The 21,020-nt window shown below is 41.2% G+C and overlaps 1 protein-coding gene across 2 annotated transcripts in view; it reads left to right on the top strand.

Annotated features, from left to right (window-relative positions):
- Positions 1-21,020, top strand: part of BRSK2 (BR serine/threonine kinase 2) — a 602,546-nt gene that overhangs the window by 530,279 nt on the left and 51,247 nt on the right. For both annotated transcript variants that reach the window (XM_084828558.1, XM_084828549.1), the window contains exons 11-14: positions 1,338-1,435; positions 4,300-4,450; positions 8,537-8,602; positions 16,928-16,951. In XM_084828558.1, coding sequence (XP_084684684.1) covers positions 1,338-1,435; positions 4,300-4,450; positions 8,537-8,602; positions 16,928-16,951 — 339 coding nt within the window. The remainder of the gene's footprint in view (positions 1-1,337; positions 1,436-4,299; positions 4,451-8,536; positions 8,603-16,927; positions 16,952-21,020) is intronic.

Here is a 21,020-nt window from a genome sequence, read left to right as displayed (position 1 = left end):
GAAATGCCCTCAGTCTCTTAGGGCACAATCTTATACAGATTTAGACCAAAAAAAAAATATCCTACAACTCCTAGCATCCCTCCAGTCAGCAATACTGGCTGGGGCATGCTGGGAATTGTAGGACTTCTTTTTCTGCCTAAACATGTATAGGATTGCCCCTTTTAGCCAATATGATACACTAGCATCATGATTTATTTATTTATTTAAAATACATAATATTTCTTCTTACACCTTCTTCAACTGTACCTCTTTAGACTTCAGATACTGGGGGTGAGGGGCTCAAATGCTCTTTCATGTAAATAAATCAAAACACCTCCTTGCATGTGGAAAACCATCCTTCTTACTTGCAACTTTCTATGTGCAGAGAGCTTTTTACATGAGGGAAACATTTATTTATCAATTAAATTGATAAATTTATCAATTAATTTATATCCCATATTTTCTATCCCCAAAGGGAGGTGCCAACAGCAGCTAACAAGCATATATAAGAACATCAAATCAAAGTCAGAAAAAGTGTGCTTAAACAAGGCCATTTTAACCTGATGCCTAAACACACAGAGCGAGGAAGATTGTCAGTCCTCTGGGGGCAGTGAATCCCACAATCTGGGTGCTGCTACAGAAAAGGCCCTATCCCCTGTCCCTGTTCTCTGCACTTCACCAGGTTGCAGGACACACAACAGGGCCCCTCCTGATAGCCATAATGTACGTTTATGTGGGTGGACAGGGGCTTTCATAGATGTGAACTCCCACTTGCAGTCTGATGTCCAAAGTCCTGGAAGGACTGCATATCATGCTATTTCTGCATATATGCAAGTGATATATTTCTCTTAAATCAGTCAATCCTAAAGGAAATCAACCCTGACTGCTCACTGGAAGGACAGATACTGAAGCTGAAGCTCAAATATTTTGGCCACCTAATGCGAAGAGAAAAGTCACAGGAAAAGACCCTGATGCTGGGAGAGACTGAAGGCAAAAGGAGAAGGGGACGGCAGAGGATGAGATAGCTAGATAGCATCACCGTTGCAATGAATATGAACTTGAGCACACTCCAGGAGAGAGCAGAGGACAGGAAGGCCTGGCGTGCTATGGTCCATGGGGTCACGAAGAGTCGGACATAACTTAACAACAACAATATTTCTCTTGCAAGTGGTTTACTAATGTGATCCAGGTGCCATCTCTCCTTCAAGAAGCAGCTATTCATGTAGGGAAGCCCCTTCAAACAATGTCTTAGTTCCATTTAAGGTATCAACGTTGGGATTACGTTTCTTCAGAAAGCTGGAAGGTTTTATTGGAGGAGAGGGAGGAGGATGTAATGATGATGTAATGTTATTTTCCAGAGAAAACCAAGAGAAAATGATTTATTTTCTTCTCCTCGATCGGAAAGAGAGATATCCCAGTCATGAAGATGAGGACCTTCCTCCTAGAAACGAAATAGGTATATCCAGAAAATAAAAATCCTGCTCTCTTCACTCTGTCCCTTGTTTTGCTTTGCCTAGTCATATAATCAATTGTTATAGCGCATTTTGTAATATTCACCCTATTCGAGAAGCTCCTTACACATTCAGAAAGTCTCCTGTTACTGGAAGGGCTTCCAAATCCTCTTCAGTGAAGGAGGACCCACCTCTGTTTACACATCTCTCTACATGCATGGAATTTCCCCAATCACTGAAATAAAAACCCGTGCAGGTGGGAGCTCCTTGTGTGCACTTGGTGCCATTCCTGGATCACCTGACCTCTAACATGTCCTTAGGTATGTATGCCCAAACAGGAAGCATTTTCAGTTAATTTAAATGCAGTGCATGCAGCACTCCCCTCTCTCTCATTAAATCTCACTTTAACACTGGTGGAAATTATGGGAGAGTCTTTTCTGATGCGGTGCTCCTGATGTCTTAAAGTGAACTCCCTAGACAATGATACATAGATTTAACCACATTTTTTGACATAAACGGAGCAGAGGATCATTCTGCGGCTGATACTTCAAGTGGTTGAATTTTCACTTCCTGTGCAGAGAAGTATAATATTAAGCCTCAGCTGTGTGAGGTAGCCTTTCCTCCCACTTCTGACATCCTAAGGATATATTATGCCATTTATTTCATATGCTAATGCAAACTATTGTCTGGATGTCTCTGTGCAGGAAGGAACAAAACGTCTTCCCTGAATGTGTTAGCTTTATCTCTGAGCTGAATATATCTGTGTGATGTCTCATCATATTTTAGAATTCATGTGCATTGTTATTCAAGTGTTAGTTGTGTTTCCTTTCCCATGGGAAGCAGGGTAGGTAAGTTGAGTTCAACTCTTTGCTCCTAGCAGTGTCTCTGGGAATGCAGAGCAAGGTTTAATTGAGAGCAATCATGCTTCTGATGAATATCTCATCATTAGCCATTAACTGTGGCCATGAACAAAGAGATGAGAGGATAGGATCAAGGAAGTGGTGATAGTTTCATAATAGTTGCTTGGAAACATAGCTTCCTTCAAAGATGCTTGCCATGCAGAGTTAGTGCTCCCCTTTCTAGATGGACATGGGTATGTTTGGAAGCGATTAGGCTGGAGCAATAGGTGCAGGCTTTCAAGTTGATGCTAAAGTAAAGATACAACTCTGTATTATATTGTTCTTATCGCTGTTTAGTCTCTTCTTGCCTTTATTCTCTGCATGTTTGTAATTCCCTTCTCTAAGAAATATATTTCCACCACTTCTATTGAACCAAGTTTCTTGTTTTCTTCCTGTGGTGGAGGGTTGGCTGAGGTCCTCTATGTCTTTATTCCATAATGTCACATTTCCACAAAGCATATGCATATCCCTTTTTCCAGACCACTGCAGAGTATAAATAAATTTATAAAGTATAAATTTATTAAAGTATAAATTTATACTTTATATAAGTATAAATACCACAGTGTCTCTTGTTTTTGAAACTTTGCTTTAAAACCCTGTTACAAAGAGACAGGGTTACAAAAGCATACATGCAAGAATGCTTATTCCTATCCATTCTGCATGCCTGTAGAATTGCTTTGGTGCTGGGGTTGGGGGTGGTGGGAGTGCTGGTGCTAAAGGGCACATAGGTCAAGACTGAGGATATAACAGATGTTGTAGTTGAACATTCTATTTTTGTCAGAGGACGATAGATTTTCAGTGTAAAACAAGACTTCTGAGTTAACTCCTCAAAATATATCAGAATGCCAAGTTGCTGGAGAACTTTGGGACCATTCCAGAGTTTCTGGAGCGCTGTGTAGTATAAAACAAGCAGAATCTTACGCAGCATCCTCCAGCATTAAGGAATGCCAGATTCCACATTTCCTAACTTGTATTACAGGACTCCTGGGCAGTAAGTGTATCAGTCTTAACTGGGTTGATTGCAAAGTTTTCATTCTACCAGCAGGAGTGTCTCTGAGCAGAATTCTGCTCAGAATGCTCCCGCCAGTGGAAGTGCGGGAGATTATCTTCGCTGATTTCCCTCTCCCTCTACAGCCTCCAGCACCACCTCTCCCACTGTTCTAGAGGGTCCCCCAACCCCCTGGAGCACATATTTGGGGGACATAAGAGGCTGGAGGGAAATTGGTGAAAATCTCCTCCTCTCCTGTTCAGTCAGCAGAAAAGTTCTTCTGGATCAAAAGCCTCTTGCTGATGGAAGGAGCACTTCCGTCCATTGGAGGCTTTTGCTGGATCCACCCTTTGAATAGTGCGAGGTAAGGCTGTATCTTGGATGCCCTTCTAAGATGCCTTCATTGAGCTTTTAAGTTGTTGGTTACAAATAAATAATATAAAATCTCCATATCTAAAATAGCTTGTCAAATTGGCTTGCTACATGACAATTTTTCTAGAATATTGTGATGGCTGAATGCTACATGGTCAGAGAAGATAAAACTTCGTAGTAAAGCGAATATAAATACAAAGATATAAGATATAATATGAAGATAAAATTATAGAGAAACTAATAGGGAAAAGGAATTGTTTGGGCACCAGCTTTCTTTGAATTTAACATGCTTCAAAAAGGAAAGGTTCCCTTGTTCTTTTCACACTCTTCACTCTAGTTTTACTCCTTTATTTATATTTATTATGCTGCAGGTAATTTTTGAAAAGCTACTGGGAGGTATTCATTATATAGTAGGAGGGAAAAGGTGTCCTGCATGAGATTTAGAAATGTGGGGAGGAGTGTTAATGTTTCAGCACTCTACTAGGGTTCTCCCTGTCTCTGCAGTTTAGTAAACAGGTGAGGGGGCTCTTGGGAAACAAGGTATTTTCATCCAGAAGCATCTGAGGTGTTCACAGCCATGCTAAGTTGACTGCATTGTCTCTGCATAAAGACCCTCCCAGAAAGCGTGTGGATTCTCCAATGCTGAACAGACATGGGAAGCGGAGGCCAGAAAGGAAGTCAATGGAGGTTCTGAGTGTGACAGACGGAGGATCCCCAGTTCCAGCTCGCAGAGCGATTGAAATGGCACAGCACGGACAGAGGTAGGTGGTCCCCAAAGGTAAAAGACAGGAAGTCTGTGCCACTGGCCTGGCATTTTAGAAGCCATCACAGCTGGTACAGTGGCACAATAGTTTTCACCCAAGGGAAGCAGCATCAGTCTAGGCTCTCTAGGCATTAGTGCTGCAAAATTTAGAAAGAACAGAAGTGAATCACAGGAAGCCTTCTTTGGTTGTTACTGTTGTTTCTTTTCTTAGTCCTTTGCTTCTCATCCAGCATTTCAAAGTAGTGCTGTGGGGTGAAACTACCAATAGAGTATAATAGAGACTTATATAAGCTAAAGGAGTCCACTGTGGACCAGGTAAACAACATAACTAAATCAGAAATATAAGTATATCCCATGGTCTCACCCTACAATACGAACATACTTCTTACAACATGTGGAAATACATTATTTCAGATTTATCACTGACTGAGGAAATATGCCAGCCAGCCATGGTACTGCAATGAAAAGCAGATGGTAAAAATGGTGCTCCCAGAAGGCATAAGCTCAGTGAACTTCTTTGTGGACTTCTGCATGTGTCTTGAATGGGACTGAAAGTCTTAATACTGCAGAGATGAAGGGAAGTCCCATATGTGTTATATTATATAGAAATATACTAAAGAAATTCTCTGTGCTTGTACATTTTTTCAGCATTTAGCTAATTTAGCTCTTGCAACATGGATCCATACCTCAGCTGTTAGGCCAGGAAGTAAGCCTTCCCCTACCATTTTAGTTGGTGGCCAGCTACTTAATAGAAAGCACAATAGTCTCTTACAGTTGGCTCCATCACAGGTAAGCCTCTAGTGTGCAAATAACAATTACCCAAGACTTTCCAAGTTTGATTCCTCAGGGTGCAAGGCATGGTATCATATGATTTTAGTTCTAAGATATACAGTAACAGGATACCCAAAAAGCAAGTAGAGAATGGTAAACACATAGTATTTGAAAAAAGACTATGGGGAAGGTGTTCTGATGGAGAAGTTTACTTCTGCCAAAAGATGAAGGGTGAGGCTGAACTATATCTGAGCTACAACCAGTGACTACGTTGGTTCCCTGTCTCAATTCTAGATGTCCACACTGCATGCTGAGGATTTTGCTGACCCCAAAAGCTCTCCCAGATTGGAACATGGAGTTTCAGAAACTCATCTGCAGACAGTTGGTTTCCTAAGTTACCATGCTGTGTTCTATTTCAGTTGTTTACAATAGGCACTTGCCTAGATAGAAGAAGGTAGGAATAATCAACTGAGAAAGGAAACCTGAATTAGGGAGAATATCATTTCCTGATACTAAGAAGGTCTTGCCTTGATCCAAATATATTGGGGTAGCTTATGCTAGTCCTGCAACCTCTCACCTTGGGATTGCAATTGTGTTGCAGATTGTCAAGGAAGTGCTAATATTCTCACTAGCCTGAGTATAATAAATACTAAATTTATTTATTTATTTAAGTATTGAAAACAATGTTGTAGTGGGAACTGGTGAACTGACAAAGATTCAGAGGGATTTTTATGAAGTGATGCACTCAGAAATACTATACAATAGGGTATGCCACAGTGAAAGATAAGTCCAGGTTTTAAGGTGTCAATATGCATGCCAGATATAGCATCTGAAATATTGTTAGTGTGTGTATGCGTGTGCACGAGGCAACAGCTACTAGAGGAAGGTACACATATGTGGTTGTGAACAGGGAAAAGGAACAGATAAAGAATTTATAGTTTCATGAGTGTACCAAACGGGTGTTGCATTCTAGGCCTGAGCTTTTGTAAGTCAAGTAGAGCATCTCATCCTCAAATGAGAAAAGCACACAGCATAGAGTGCTGGCAGTGGGTTTATTCAGAACATGGATTTATATTTAACACACACAGGTGTTTGGAGATGGTACCCATATAACGGGTAACATCTGTCCGAATATTCAGTAGGAAACACAGGTACCTCTAGCTGGGAGGCAAACTTTGTAACGCATAGAGCATAGTATTTAGTAACAAGCACTCCATGTAAGGTCAATTTGTGTATATCTCCATCATTGGGAGGCTGTAGTGCTGCTCTAAAAAACATTATTCTCAGGAGGCATTTACACTACAGACATAAATGGTTTAAGGGTAATTCCCAGGGAATTTGAAAACTGTCATACTGTGACAGGGGGCTAGGGATCTCTAAGAGAGAATTCTCAGTATCCTTACTAAACTACAATCCCTAGGATCCTTTGGGAGAAGTCATGCCTGTTAAACTGATAGAAATCCACTATAGGCTTCCAGTGTAGGTACACATTCAGTCTATATTGTGCATGGTTTTTTCTGGTTTATCTCAAGAGGGTGAGCAAGGTGCAGGACTTGAGAGCAACCGTCTGTCATCTTAGTTAGATGTACTTACAAAATTAGTAAGGATGTTTCATTAGGAAAGCCACTTCCTTGTGACTTCTGCTTTTACTCCCAATGCTGTCTTCCTGCTTCTGTGAACACTTGCTTCCTTGCAGAACATGTGTATGTAATGGCATCTCCATTGCATGTGTCTGGTATCCTGCACACCTGGTGCCCACTTGAGAACAGGGGATCCTATAACTCTGACATTAACAGCTTTTCAGTCAATAGGAATAAGTGTCCATAGCTTGGAAAAAATATTAGTGGGATCTGAAAAAACTGTAGACTTCCTTTGGCATTGTCATAAAGAAGTTACCCTTTATTTAATTTAGTGAAAAAACTGCCCAAAAATTCAGAAAGAAAAGAAAAGCTGTGCACCAGCAGAACTCCAGCTCCAGTTGCTTTCTGTCTCTGCTTAAAGTGTTTTGTTACTATATGTTGTCTTCCTAGCTGTCTGAGATCAACTTAAAGGTCAAGAGTTTGGCTGGTCTTTCTTAATCCTGCCGGTTGCCAATCTGAATGTTTTGTGAGGAAAAAGTGTTACTTAGTTCCTTCAGTGCTTATATCTACCTTTCAGTATATCTGGCTGTTCATATATTCCCTGCCTCTTCCCTCCCTGTTCACTGCTACCAGGGGAATAGCCCATGAAAAAGATGAATGCAGTGAATACCCTAAAGTCAACTTGGTTTTCAGCATTTCTATTCTGAAAATCCTGCTTCCTCCATTTGCTGTTTTGGTTACTGTAAACTTCATTTCCTTTTATTCTTTCTCTTGTGGGGGCTTAAGTGCATTCAGTTGTTCTTGTTCATCATATATAAACTCAACCTTTCATCTCCCCCAAGATACATCAATGCCATAGCAGCTGCCACGTTCATGGTGCATTTTCCTGTAATAGATTTCCCCCCCTGAAAAAGATGGGTGTCATGCACTCTAGGGCTTTAGAGTCTAGGCTTTATTTTAAAGCAAACAGAATGAAGTGCAGTGAGTAGATCATGAACTGGAAAGGAGGAAAAGTTGGTTCCATCAACAAACGGAGGAGTCCTTTTTCTTGTGGGTTCTTTGCACTCATTAGCTGCAATGGCAGCTAACTAATATTAGGATCTGGTATTCCCCCAGATCAGTTGTCTGTAGGCCACAGGCCTGTCCTTTAGTGAGGGCTTGGAATACTGCTTTTTTTGGCCGTTGTTTGCAGACTAGACCATGTAATGGGAGGTGGCATAGAGCAGTTGTGGGCACAAGGTATGTGCAGAGAAGGCCATTTTGAATTGCTAAATTGAATCTGCATTCTTCAAACCATGTTTAATATTGGTGGCTCCATCAGAATTCTGACATGTCTCAAACATCTGTGTGATAAATATGATTCTAGTTTGGGTCAGCATTTTATTATGTGGTAACTGGTGTTTTGGGAAGCCATGTGCAAGAAGTACTATAGACATGGTTAGTATGAAATGAATTTTACCTCATGCCACCAAGATTACTAGAGATTTGGGGTCTGAACCTTCACTGTCAAATTCAACATCAAATATTCCCACCAACTTTGCTGGTGCAGAATAAAGCCAAATATGAGTTGAATGCACCCCAAATGGTAAAGGAACAAGGCTCCCTGTTTCAGGGCATTTCTTCAAAATGGGTGGGGTCATTTTGGGTGGGCGGGTCTCAGGGACTGCGTCAGGCGAAACTCATATGAATGTCCACATTAGTAACTCTGTTTTCTCACTTTGTTCCTGCCATAGTAAAACAATGTTCAGTAAAAGCCTGGATATCTGTGAAGCCAATCCCAAATTCAACAAAGAAGAAAGGTATAAAACACCAACAATCTGTTCCTCTCCTTTACCTCACTGCTATTCCTTAAAGATGCAGTACTTACCTTTTCCACTGGGGGCAAATTTGCTTGTACTCCAGAGAGAAGAGACCCAGCCAAGGGTGGACAACAACCACTATGCATTTTGGCATCTCAGTCTGCAGATGCTTTATGTCAGGCGTGTTGCGCCTCTTTCAGAGAATCTCTTGGGGGCCACATTCCAATGATGGATGGGGTGAAAGCAAAAGGGGCAGGGCAAGAAATGCCTGCATATTTTAGCTCTTATCTCCTCCAACTAAGCCTTAGAGGTAGTTCAGCGTTTTAGAACTGTGGAAAAAACTGAAAAAAAGCTGGGAAATCACCAAAGGATAGGTCATCAGAGAAGGGCTAGATTTGGCCCTGGCCCTGGGGTTCTGCAGCCCTGCTTAACGTGTAGCTGCTGTCTGTGACTAGATTTAAAGGAGGACAGGGCTTCTATATCTTAAAAAAAAATGTGTAGAAGAGGAAACTTGAGCAGTGGCAGCTTTTCTTACCTTCTTTAATAAACCAGAGGTGTCAAAATTATTTTTTCTATGAACTGTTTTTCTATGAAAGGTACAGGTGCCCGCTCCTCCTTTGTGACTAGTTGCATTAGTCAGTGCTCTGACCTTTCCCATAGTCTGGGATCCTACAGTATGCTCCTGGTCAGTAAGTAGTTTACAGGAAAGCTGTTGTGAGGAGGGAGTGGAAGAGAAGGGTGTGAGCCGGGCTTCCTCCATTCCACAGAGTTCCCCTGAAAGTTCCACCACTCCATCCATATACTCCGCCTCTTGCCTCTGTGTTGGCAATGGGAGGCAAATTTGGTCCTGGTGAACCATTTCACCAATGGCAAAGGTGGTCTGACCCTCATGTGTGCTCCATACAATACATTAGCTAATCACCTCACTGATTAACAGTTACCCTTGAACATTGGGGATCAGGCTGCCTGTCAGAGAAGAATGGTTAATTGTTCCTTTTTATTCCTCAGCCGTAGCAGCTATGCTTTTACAGCATTCTACACTGCCATTTCAGACAGGGATGAGACTGTTAATTGGAAATCAGGCTTAATAAATGTGTACCAGATGGAATTTCAGCAGGTGCGTAATAAGCTGCACCTACCAAAGTTCCCTGGGTTTTTTGCTCAACAACTGAAAGTATTGTTGCTATTTTTTAGTTGTTTTTATTTCTGAAACATGTTTAAAAAAAAAAAAAACAATAACAACAGCCTAACAGTAACAACAATATTGTGGAAAACTTTCTGTGTTGACATTTGCAAACCTAGCCCACAAATCCACTTAGTTGATCAGATTAGCTAGTCATAAAATCATCATCTGGAGAAATCTTCATAGCTTTTTAATAAACATCAATTAGGCCTTTGACCATTAAGGTCTTTTGAACATAGGCAACAGGTGCTGTCCAAATCCCACTGAGATTGATGGGAGATGTCGGATTGATCTTAATTGTTGTGGATTGCATCACTAGTTTTTTACCTAGAAATCTTTTGCAACTGTACTCTTATGATCTGCAACATAGGGAGCACTGATGCTCAAGTCTGCTTGGCAACTACAATCTTTGACCTACAAGCCCTTAAGCTTAATATGTGGGGTCTCACTTGAGTTACACAGGGACAAAGGAAAAATACTTTGCATATACTCAAAGGCATTTTGGTCTACAACCATGGTACAGGTAGAGGGGAAAGGATCCCTAGCCATTGCATGATACTTGTGGCAATAATAATAATAATAATAATAATATCATTATATGCCTCTTTAGAGTGTTCAAACCGCTTCACATACATTGTTGTCTTGTCATCCTTACAATGGGCCTATACATTATGTCCGTATTCTTATCCCTATATTACAGATCTGAGGTTGAGGTTGGAAGAGGGTGGCTTGCCTAGTGAGTACATTGCAGAGACAAGATTTAAACTGGCAATTTCCTGCTGTGTAGCTCAATTGCTTAGCTGCTATGCTACATTGGATCTAATATAGAAAATATAGAAATTAGGCTCCTGGACTGAGCTTTTGTGAGCCTTAGCTCAACTTTGGCCCTGAAAACTGCTTTTGTAGGCTGAGAAAGTCAACTAAACAAACTTTTTAGGAGACTACAGGCTTCCCATTTTAAAGCAGAAGATAAAGGGAACTCTGCCTGTCAGCAGATGGATGTCCAATTCTGGCTCAGCCTACGAGGCACTCAGTTTTATGAGGGCCTGCAGAAAAAGAGCATTGCAGCCAAGCTGCCAGGAACTCATAAAAAGTTCACAAGCTGGGAGAAATAATGAGCTGCTGTCTTGTGCAGTGCTCATCAGGGAGTCCCCAAGCACTGTTGCAAGAGCCAGGGACTTGATACAAACCTCAGCTCGGAGTGACTGTAACAGGATGGGGTTCTGAAAACCTAACCACATCTTGTTACCATTGTCAAAGTTCCTGCTAGACAGATCAGGATGATAGCCCACCCTTGGCCATTCCCTGCTTGCCTCTCTCTATAGAGGCATTTGATGCACTTGCCCCCAGGAAAAAAAACCTTTTTTCTGCAGTTGCTCAGCTTCAGCTAACTTACCATTTCCCCCAAATGGGTGCTTAATAATGCTTTTTTTCAAAAACACAGCCATGTTACATTTTTGCTATTCCAGCCCCTCAAAGTTTTGCACTGGATCTAAAATAAGGGTGGAGGCATAATGCTGACCTACTTTATAAGGATCGCTGATATAATGTATATGAAGCATGGGAATTCATTAAAGTAAACAGCACACTCTTAGCTCTGTCCCACAGAGACAGCTTTCTGAACTATAAATGGATACAGAAAGCTGAAAATAATGTGTGTGCTCCTAATTTCTTGGGAAGGGGCATGAACGGGAAAAGAGCATTCCTTAATTTCAATTTTTGAGTAGACTGATGAAATGGTTGTTAAGGGAGCAATATAAAATGTAGGTCAAGGAAATGCTGGAGCAATAAGGAAGTGCAACGAAGAAAACCCCATCAAAATATTCCCTCTTTTGGTTAACAAATCATACTTTTGAATGGTGCCTGGTCAATGTCTTTAATGTTTCTCTCACTTCTGATTTATTTGAAAAGGAATACTGCATCTTTAAGGATCCTGCCCCTCTAGATGCACACAGTTGTCTTGGTAGCTGAGGCCACTGTTCCTTTCTTCTGCCCTCCATCCTTGTCTTTCTCCAGCCTGTCTTCTTGTCTTTCTTTCTTTCTTTCTTTCTTTCTTTCTTTCTCTCTCTCTCTCTCTCTCTCTCCTTTGTCTAGTCTTCCTTTCTTTCTCTGACCTGTTGCCCTGTCCCCTCAGTGCTTCTTCTATATCTGGGTTGCTGCAGCTCTGTAGTTCACATGCTTCAGTACTATAGGAAATGCACATGTCTGCGCTGCTGGGTTTATTGTGTTCTGGGATTAGTTTTTGTTTAAATAAAACTCGTTTCCCTTCTTTCTTTCCCCATTGTTAATTTGATGTCCATTCCCATTGTTAAAAACCTTAGTGCCTTTCCCTTTCTGGGAAAATGATTAAGAAACTTAAAGAGAAAACATAAATGGCATGTATGTGTTCATATTGTTTACTTTCTTTGCATGTGTGTATGCATTATGTGCAGGCACATGCACATTGGTCTACATGCACATCCAGGGAACCAGATAATCTATTTGGGAATATTATTTGTAAATATATTTACACTGTTATTTCTGAGAACAAAATGTATCCCTTTACATATGAGCATATGGATTATTTTTTACTCAAGAGCAAAGTAAGGATAGATTTATTAATTCCTCCTCTACATCGGTAATATACACCAGAATTTCACAAAGGAGGAAGAGGGTGCAAGGAATCTATAGGATAGGGAATAATGTCTAGGGTAAGAAGAGGTTAAGATCTGTATCTGTCTGACCTAGTAACACCTCAAATCTGAAAGGACATGTATGGTGATGATATCATTTATGGAAAGGAGGAGTGTTGAGTAGATTCTGGCTTGTAGCTGAGCGGTTAAGCCTAAAAGCATGAACTCTGAGTTAAAAGTATGAAACTTGGCACACACACACAAATACGTGTGTGTGTGTATTGAACCTTTAAAAAAAAAGTTTGATATGGATCCCAATAAGCAATGCCCCGCAGAGGGGAGAAGACCAACAAATGTGGTGTTCTGCCTTTTAGTCCATGAGCCAGGACAAAAATTGTTACCATATGAATAATGCTGAAAGTGCCTTTTAGCAAGGTCTACATGCCAAGAGATGGAGAATAGGTGGTAGACCTGCAGCAATCATGTGGTTTTGTGTGTAATTACAATTTATCTTATCCAGGGCCAGCCCTGCCATGCAGCAAGGTGAAGTGACCTGCCTAAGATAGCATCAGCAGGGGGGAATACAAGACCAGAATGCTCATGGACAACAGCTCCATGTTGTCTATGAGTTGCCACAGCACTGTTTCTGGCCCAACACTTTGTCAAGCAACTTGCTACCATGGAAATAATAGCAAAAATATGTATAAATGAGTAAGGAACTGGGGGTGTGCACCAAAAACTAAGGTTTGTGCCACCTCAAATCATGTACCCAAACATCAAGAAGAGTTACCTCTATGAGACACCACAGCGTTGCATCTGGCCAAATGCTTCATTGGGGTACAAGACACTGTCAAGCATGGAACCCCCATGCTAATAATACCCAATGTACTGAAAAAGATAAGGAACTAGGGTGTATAAACCCCAAACTAAACTTTGTGCCACTCCAAATAATGTACCCCAAACCCAGGGAGAGTGGTCTCTGTGAGTTACCACAGCATCTTACTGGGCTACAAGACACTGCCAAGCATGGTACCCCCATGGCAGTAATAACCTGTCTATGTAGAAATTAATACAGAACTGGAGGTGTGCATACCACAATAAGCTTTTGGCCATCTCAAGCCAAATCTCCAAGAAAGTGTCCTGTACAAGCTGGCATCACATCCCACCCAATACTTTGGGTGCAAGACAAGGCATATTTCCACCATACCAATAATAGACTATGTGTGTGTGTGTGTGTGTGTGTGTGTGTGTGTGTGTGTGTGTAAGGGACTGGGGGTGTAAACCCCAAACTAAGTTTTGGCCACTCCAAAACACATACCCAAACCTCCAGTGGTGTGTCTTCTACAAGCTGTCATACCATTGTCATCATTACAATGCTTTGTTTTGGGCGTAAGGCACTATCAAGCATACGTGTCCATGCCAAAAATAGTTTAAAAATGTATAAATGAATAAGGAACTGGGGCTGTGCAACGCAAAGAAAGCTTTGGGCCACCCCAAATCCTATATCCAAACCTCTAGGAGCTCGTAGTACTTCAGTATGCTAGATCCAGTGGATTGTGCAGGAAAATTAATGAGGCAAAACAGCATTTGTTTTCAATGATCCCTGAAGAATATTCCACCAACATAGGCAGCTCTCAACATGCAGACTGCTGTGGGGAAAGGTATTTCAAAGAGATTCAAAACAGGAACATAGGAAGCTGCTGCTGAGTCAGACCCTTAGTTCATCAAGCCCAGTATTGTCGACAGTGACTGGCAGGAATGGCTCTCCAGGATTTCTGGCAGAATTCTTTCCTAGCCCTTCCCCAGGACCTGAACCTGGGACTTTCTGCATGCAAAGCATGTACTCTAGCTACTGAACTACAGTCCCTTAGTAACCGAAAGTCGTGCTGGCTGGGGAATGCTGGGAGTTGTAGGCCTTTTTTCCATCTAAACACGCATAGGATTGCACCCTAAGTCTTGCAGCCAGGGGTTGGGAGTGGAAGGGTGAATCACAATGGCAACCAAAGTGGACAACTCTTGGCCAAGCTCAGGAAGGGCTACAGAGGCCATGGAGGTACTAAAGTACCACTCTTAATTGCACTGCTTTTTGCCACCATGAAGGAAACTGTTTTCAGGAATAATTTAATTAGAATAATTTGTTAATTTGAATAACAGTAGTGACATTATAAACAGAACAAATATTTAAGTTTCCAGTTGAGGTTTACTCATAAAATAAGTACATGGCCATGACTGATCATTTATATGTCCCATTAATCAATTTATGTCTCATATAGTTTCAGTTTGCACACATAACCAAGATGTTTGCAAATTTATTTCCGGGGTACTAATATGGTGTGTTAATATTAGACCTGCGATGAATATAAAATGATTTTTCAGAGCCAGTATCTTGTATTGTTTAACAGTGTTTTCTAGTGAACCACGTGCATGTATATTTATATAAAGAGATATTGGATTTCATATTACACTGCGAACATGCACGCTCCTAATTTTGTGGGTTTTATTTATATACATTCAATTTAAATTTGTTATCTAATTCTACTGGAACCCTAAATCACCACTGGGAACATTCTCTCGATGTAGAGAATATTCATTTATAAGCAAAAAAATTAAATATTAAACTCATTTATTTCAAAACTGGAGTAAATGTGAGGGGAGAATCAATGGGTTGTATCCAATTTTAGTCCTACTTAGAGTAGACCCACTGAAATTAATGGGGCTTAAGTTAGACTAACATTGGATACAGCCCCATATGAGGAAAGGTTTGGGCTTTATCCCTGCATGTCTATGGCAAGTTTTATGCTTTTAACACACAGTGCAAAATTTGGTCAACATTCCTTGCTTAACTGCTCTGCTATTGTGGACAGATAGAGCATGGTAAGATAGGTAAGTTTCCATCCCCATAATAGAAGTCTGAAGGCTCCCTTGGGAGCTGAGCCTCCTAAGCCAGTGTGTTGTAGTGGCTCAAGTGTTGGACCAGGAGTCGGGAGAACTGGGTTCTAGACCCCACTCGGCCATGGAAGCTCCCTGGGTGACTTTAGGCCAGTCACAGACTCTCAGCCCGACCCACCTCACAGGGTTGTTGATGAGAGTTAAAATGGAGAGGAGGAGGATTATGTATGCTGCCTTGGGTTCCTTAATGAGGAAAGCAGGTGGGATATAAATATAATAAATAAAGAATAAAGTACATGGCGGGGGGGCGGGGGGAAATGGGTTGAGTCCCAACTGCAGTCAGCAACATTTTATGTTTTTATTCATATTATTTTAACTGCATTTAAGTCTTAGGATTTCTTTACAACTCCTGTATTACACAGTCTCAGTGCTGACCCAACTTACATAATCAGGAGCAAAATATACTTCAGAAATACTAAATTTCACATGGCTGTAGCTATGAGGAAAGGGAATCTTTTGGCTGCCTCTAGTATCTTGAGAGCCTCCTACAGAAAGCTAGATAACAAGGAAGTTGAGGTAAGCAAGGAACAAATAATGTTTAGTACTTATGTGAAAGGAGATTAATCCTTAACAAAAAGCTTTTTAAAATGGTCCCTTCAGAAGGAGGAAGAGAAAGGTTGAATTGGGGTATGAGGAGAACAGAATGATATCCATGCAGGTTTAGTCCACAAGACGTATATAGATTTCTGTTTGTTCATCACTATTATTTGTGGCTTAAGTAAGTAACAGTAAAATAACAAAACAGGGGTGGAAATGTAATTTGCCACGGTTATCATTTGTGTTTAGGGTAGACAAGCAGCTTGCATCTCCTTAATAGCTTGTGTTTCGGGCTGCATTTCTTTATATTGTATGTTTATTTTACATTGTATTCAGGCAGAGACCTTACAAGCTTTGGTTTTAATTTAATAAGGTATTAGGTTCTAGATATCATAATCAAGGAAAAGATGAAGGTCTCTCAGCTGGAGCAATCCTTTAACTAAACCTGAATTAAAGTAGCATTGCAACTTGGGGCACAGTCCACAGGGAATTTCTACACATGTCTCACTCAGATGACTGTCATGCAAGGCATATATCCTTTTATACATTTCAGCAGAGCTCTCACATGAGAAACTCCCAGTGAGTTGCATCCTGATCTAGAACTTTGTTCACTGGGTACCCATACCCATTCAGAAGTGTTGATCCTAGTGTTGCTTAGTGCATTTGGCAGTACATGCAAAGTACTGCACCGCTCACTATGCATAATCTAATAATTTGCTGTCAGAATGCCACCAAACCAATATGGGCTGCCAGCTCCATGGACTGCCTTAGTCAGGTTGGGCAAGCTGTATTTTATCCTTCTCCTTTACACCTGCTGTGTCTGCTCCCACATTCACAGACACAAACATCTTCCAGGATTATGAGCAGTCTGGAAATACTTGTCTAGTGAATGGTGCTTCCATCAGCAGCAGGTGCCTGTGGCAATAATTGTGACCATGTAGTTCTCTGAACAGTATTTCACTCTGCTTTTCGTACTCTTCTCTCCACCTTCTTCCACGTCCCTTTCTTTCTCTCTCCTTCTTCTCTTTTTATTCCTCTGCCAAGGATGACGAGTGCTGACGCATTGGGGTAAGCTCCAGTTTTGGATTATACCTGTTGTGGGGCCTTTCTCTTTTCGGGGGAGAGACATTTCTTTTAATATTGAACTTTTATTGTGACATTACATTTTGTTACAGAAAATACGTTCCAGGAAGATACGTGTGTGTGTGTGTGTGTGTGTGTGTGCGCGCACGCTTTCCTTGGCTTTGCCAGTACCTTAAAGGGTTATTGCAGAATAAGAGCAAAGCTAGATATGACATCTTCAGAAATGTAAATGGATCCCCTGCAGTTTTTTTTAAAGTAACACCAGCTGGGGGAAGAGGTCTGAATTCGATTAAAGTCATGGCATCGGGGAAGAGTGCTATTTGTCCCATGGTGGTATACGTACACCCATGGGGCAAACAGCATATTTGGAGCACTTTAGATCAGGAAAATGGTGCAGGAGAGAAAAGTTAACCCCACCTCCCCAGCACTGTGGCCCCAATTTGATCCTGCTCCCCTCGGCTAGTTTTACCTTAAAAAAAAAAAATTTGGCTTGGCCCGCAGACAAATTTAATTATATCAAGGGCTGCTTCACACGTTGTGTTGTTATGAATACTTATAAAATGTAATGGATATACAGCACAAATGTATGCTTACAAATATGTGCTTCACGCTACATGGACACCCTGTGGCAAATGTGTCCATTTAAAGACAACCATATGTGTCCACCAAAATATATGTGAAGCAGTCCTAAAATATATATTCAAGCATGGGGGCATTGAACCTTGTGCATCCTTTAGCCTGTGCTGGTCCTTTGCCATCAGTCTCTGCAGGCAACAAGGACTGAAGCACTTGAGATACCTGACTTCTCCACTGAGGACACAGGAGTGTTCTGTCCTTACAGGTGCCTGGCCTTTCCTCTGATACTTACAGTGTTCCACAGTTTGCTACAGTGCTGAACCTGCAAACTTGGAAGCCCAACTAAAACACCTAGAGTTTGAAAAGCCCCTTTCATTCATCAGAGCATATTTCTTTTCTGTAATGATGAGTGACTGCAAATCAACAGGCTTGTTTTGCATAGGCTATGAGATCTGCACATATGAGTTGTTTGGATATTATATCTATTCCATGCTGACAATGCGTTCAAGACCCAGAATCCACATCATAGCCCAGCACAATGCCTTGCCAGCATTAAGACAGTGTTGGTGCTGGGTCATCCTGGTTGCTGCTCACTTACTTTGCTCCATCAAATTTGTATACCAGTCACTGGGGATCACGAGCATGGTGGTGGTATTGCACTCAGGTCTGGCTTGTGGGCTTTCCACAGGCAGCAGCTGGTTGGCCACTATGGGACAGAATGCTGGATGTGATAGGCCTTTGGTCTGATTCAGCAGGGCTCTTCTTAAGCCACCTTGAGTGCCGTTTTTCTTAGTAGAAAGGCAGGGTACAAATCAAATAAAAGATTTTCTCAATTTTAAATGGAGCCTCAAGGGGAGGTAGCAGAAAATGGGTCCAAATGCCTCTACCTTGTTGGCTCCTTATCTCCAGTGCTGACACCGGCACTGCCTCAGCAAGCAGGAGAAAGAAGATAACCACACCTATTTACAGGTTTTTGCAGGTGCAACCATCCTTTGAGATTGGGAAAAAGTCACAGCAGCCTCAGAACTGTTCACAGTGGTAGGAGGATTTGACCCCATTGCATATGCAGCTCCTTGCCATCCTCATGGCCTGGGTTGTGCCTAAGCAGAACCTCATGCTGGTGCAACTTGGAGCTTGCGGTGGAGGAGGAGCTGCTGTAGACTCAGAGCAGGTACTCTGTCAGCTCTGATGCTTCTGATATCTCTATGGGGTAAGCAGTGGGGGAAGTGTTTTATCTCCCCCTACTTTTACACAATCGACACAGTGACAATATGTCTCTGAGCACATTGCCTCCACTGTTGTTATTTTGACTCTGCACTCCCAGAAGAACAAGAAGGATGTAGCATCCCTGGACAGCCATCTGCCAGGGATGCTGTGACTTGGATTTCTGCATTGAGCAGGGGGTTGGACTCGATGGCCTTGTAGGCCCCTTCCAACCCTACTATTCTATGATTCTATAGCAAATGACAGAAGACACCAGCTAGCTTCTATCTATAATGATTTTAAATCCTGAAGCATCTTGTAGCTGTTGCTGAGATATCAGAACCTGAGAGGCCTGTGTGAAATATGTAGAGTCCCATATTCCTCTGATCTGCTTGGGACATCCTTTTCTCAGCCTTTACTTAAAGAAGCACAAGAAGGCAACCATGTTGATACCCTTCTCTTCTCCTCCTGCTCCTGCTGAGAAAACATCTAACATTTTCTATTTTTTCCACAACTGGGAGAATAGTTACTGATCCCCAGTGATGTCAGGATGTAAGTGAGCAAGTAACCTGTACTGAGCCTTTGGGGAATTTTAAAGGAGCAGAGAGGCACCCTTAAAAATGTGTCAGGGCCAGCAATGTGTCTTGGTCCTCCTGACACTGTAGAATATTCACCCCCTTTCTTATATTTTAAGTATAACCACGTTATATCAACAAGCATAACCTAAATGTATTTCTGGGACTTTCAGAGTAGAATTTCCACAATTTGTTCTAGCAGAGTCTTTCTGCCTTTAACAACCGTATGGCAGGCATACATTCAACCATTGCTACTTTTTCTGTCCTGGACATACAAAATAAGCAATGCTTTTCCTGTTGGATTTCTGTTTATCATTAAGCTGTTTAAGGCACAGGAGTCCTACCAGAAAAAACAGACTGCAGGTACACATCTGCAGAGTATGAGTGGGGTAGAAAGTTCACAATCATCCACATACTTGTGAATAAGGCTGAAAGTCATCTCTGCCCACTTTTTTTTACTTAACAGGGGGGAAAGGTGACAATACTTTTGTTGTTTCTTTTTAATTCTGAGAGAAATTAATTAAAATTAATTTTGGTGATCTGTTTTTGCCAGTTAGATATTTTAAAGAGTTTCTTTATGGGTCATATCAGAATAGATTCAGTTGGTCAGTTAACAAAGCAAGCTGCCTGCAGTTCATCAAAAGAGGTACTGTGAGACACAGGTATGTGGCAGACTGTTGAATCTGATGCTTCATCATATGTTGCGAAGGCCCTTGGCATTACAAGTTGGAAAGATGTGAGAAAAGTTACAGCTTCTGAAAGTTTCTAAATAGTTCTTTTATTGTAAAGCAGGTGAGCTTTGCAAAATGATTGAGGAATATGAATCAAACATATTTCACATATTATGGTCTAATTTGTAACCAGCACCTGTTTAGAGTTAAATTAATTCTGCCATTTCTCAGCAATGCAGTTCTCACAAACTCATAGTAATAAAATGTTTACATCACACTGCGCTGCTCAGCAGACTACATTAGGAGGAATGGATTATAGGTGTACCTATAATCTGACAAATGGTTTTATTCAGATCTCAATGAAGAACTCTGCAGATATAAAGTATGACTAATTGGAATAAATTTCCATGATTTGAATCATTAGAGAAATGCTAACCTTGTAATGATCTTAAATGCCTCCAGAGATTCCAGGAAGGTTACATGCAAATGGATATTTCCTGTTCAATAATTGTGGCTCACATCCATAGATAAAAGACCTATTGCCACATTTGACTTATTTTTGTCCACCTAGTGTGACTGCTCAGTTTCTGCATGCTGATGTATTACTGCCTGTGGAATTTCCCAAAGAGCAGGATCCATATCACTATCCAGCTCACGATCTCTTGCTTTCAGTTTGAATTCTCAGTGCTCTTTCATCTCAGCACTGCTTTGGGGCAGTTTTCATGAGGAGGGTCTGACCCCTGGTTTCTTAGTATAATCAGGTCTTATGTTCTGGCTGATGGGTGAAAAATAGCGCAAAAGAACCTTGCTTCAGTAATTTAAAATAACATTGCTTGGAGTGTTGTTGTTTTTAAATCTGCAGAGGTGATACTATTAGGAGAGTAAAATCTATTTTTTCCTCATTAACGTCATATATTTTTAAGGCATTGAATAGCAACCATGTTCCTAGAATCAGTTTGAAGGCTATATTTTATAAACAAGTTGTGACATGTTAAGGTTTGGTGTAACATTTTTCTTTATAGCTGTAAG

This window comes from Heloderma suspectum, chromosome 1 (assembly GCF_057233095.1).
Source record: "Heloderma suspectum isolate Gila_16-S chromosome 1, 16-S_ref, whole genome shotgun sequence".
Classification (NCBI taxonomy): domain Eukaryota; kingdom Metazoa; phylum Chordata; class Lepidosauria; order Squamata; family Helodermatidae; genus Heloderma; species Heloderma suspectum.
This window is presented reverse-complemented; position numbering and strand designations above follow the sequence as displayed.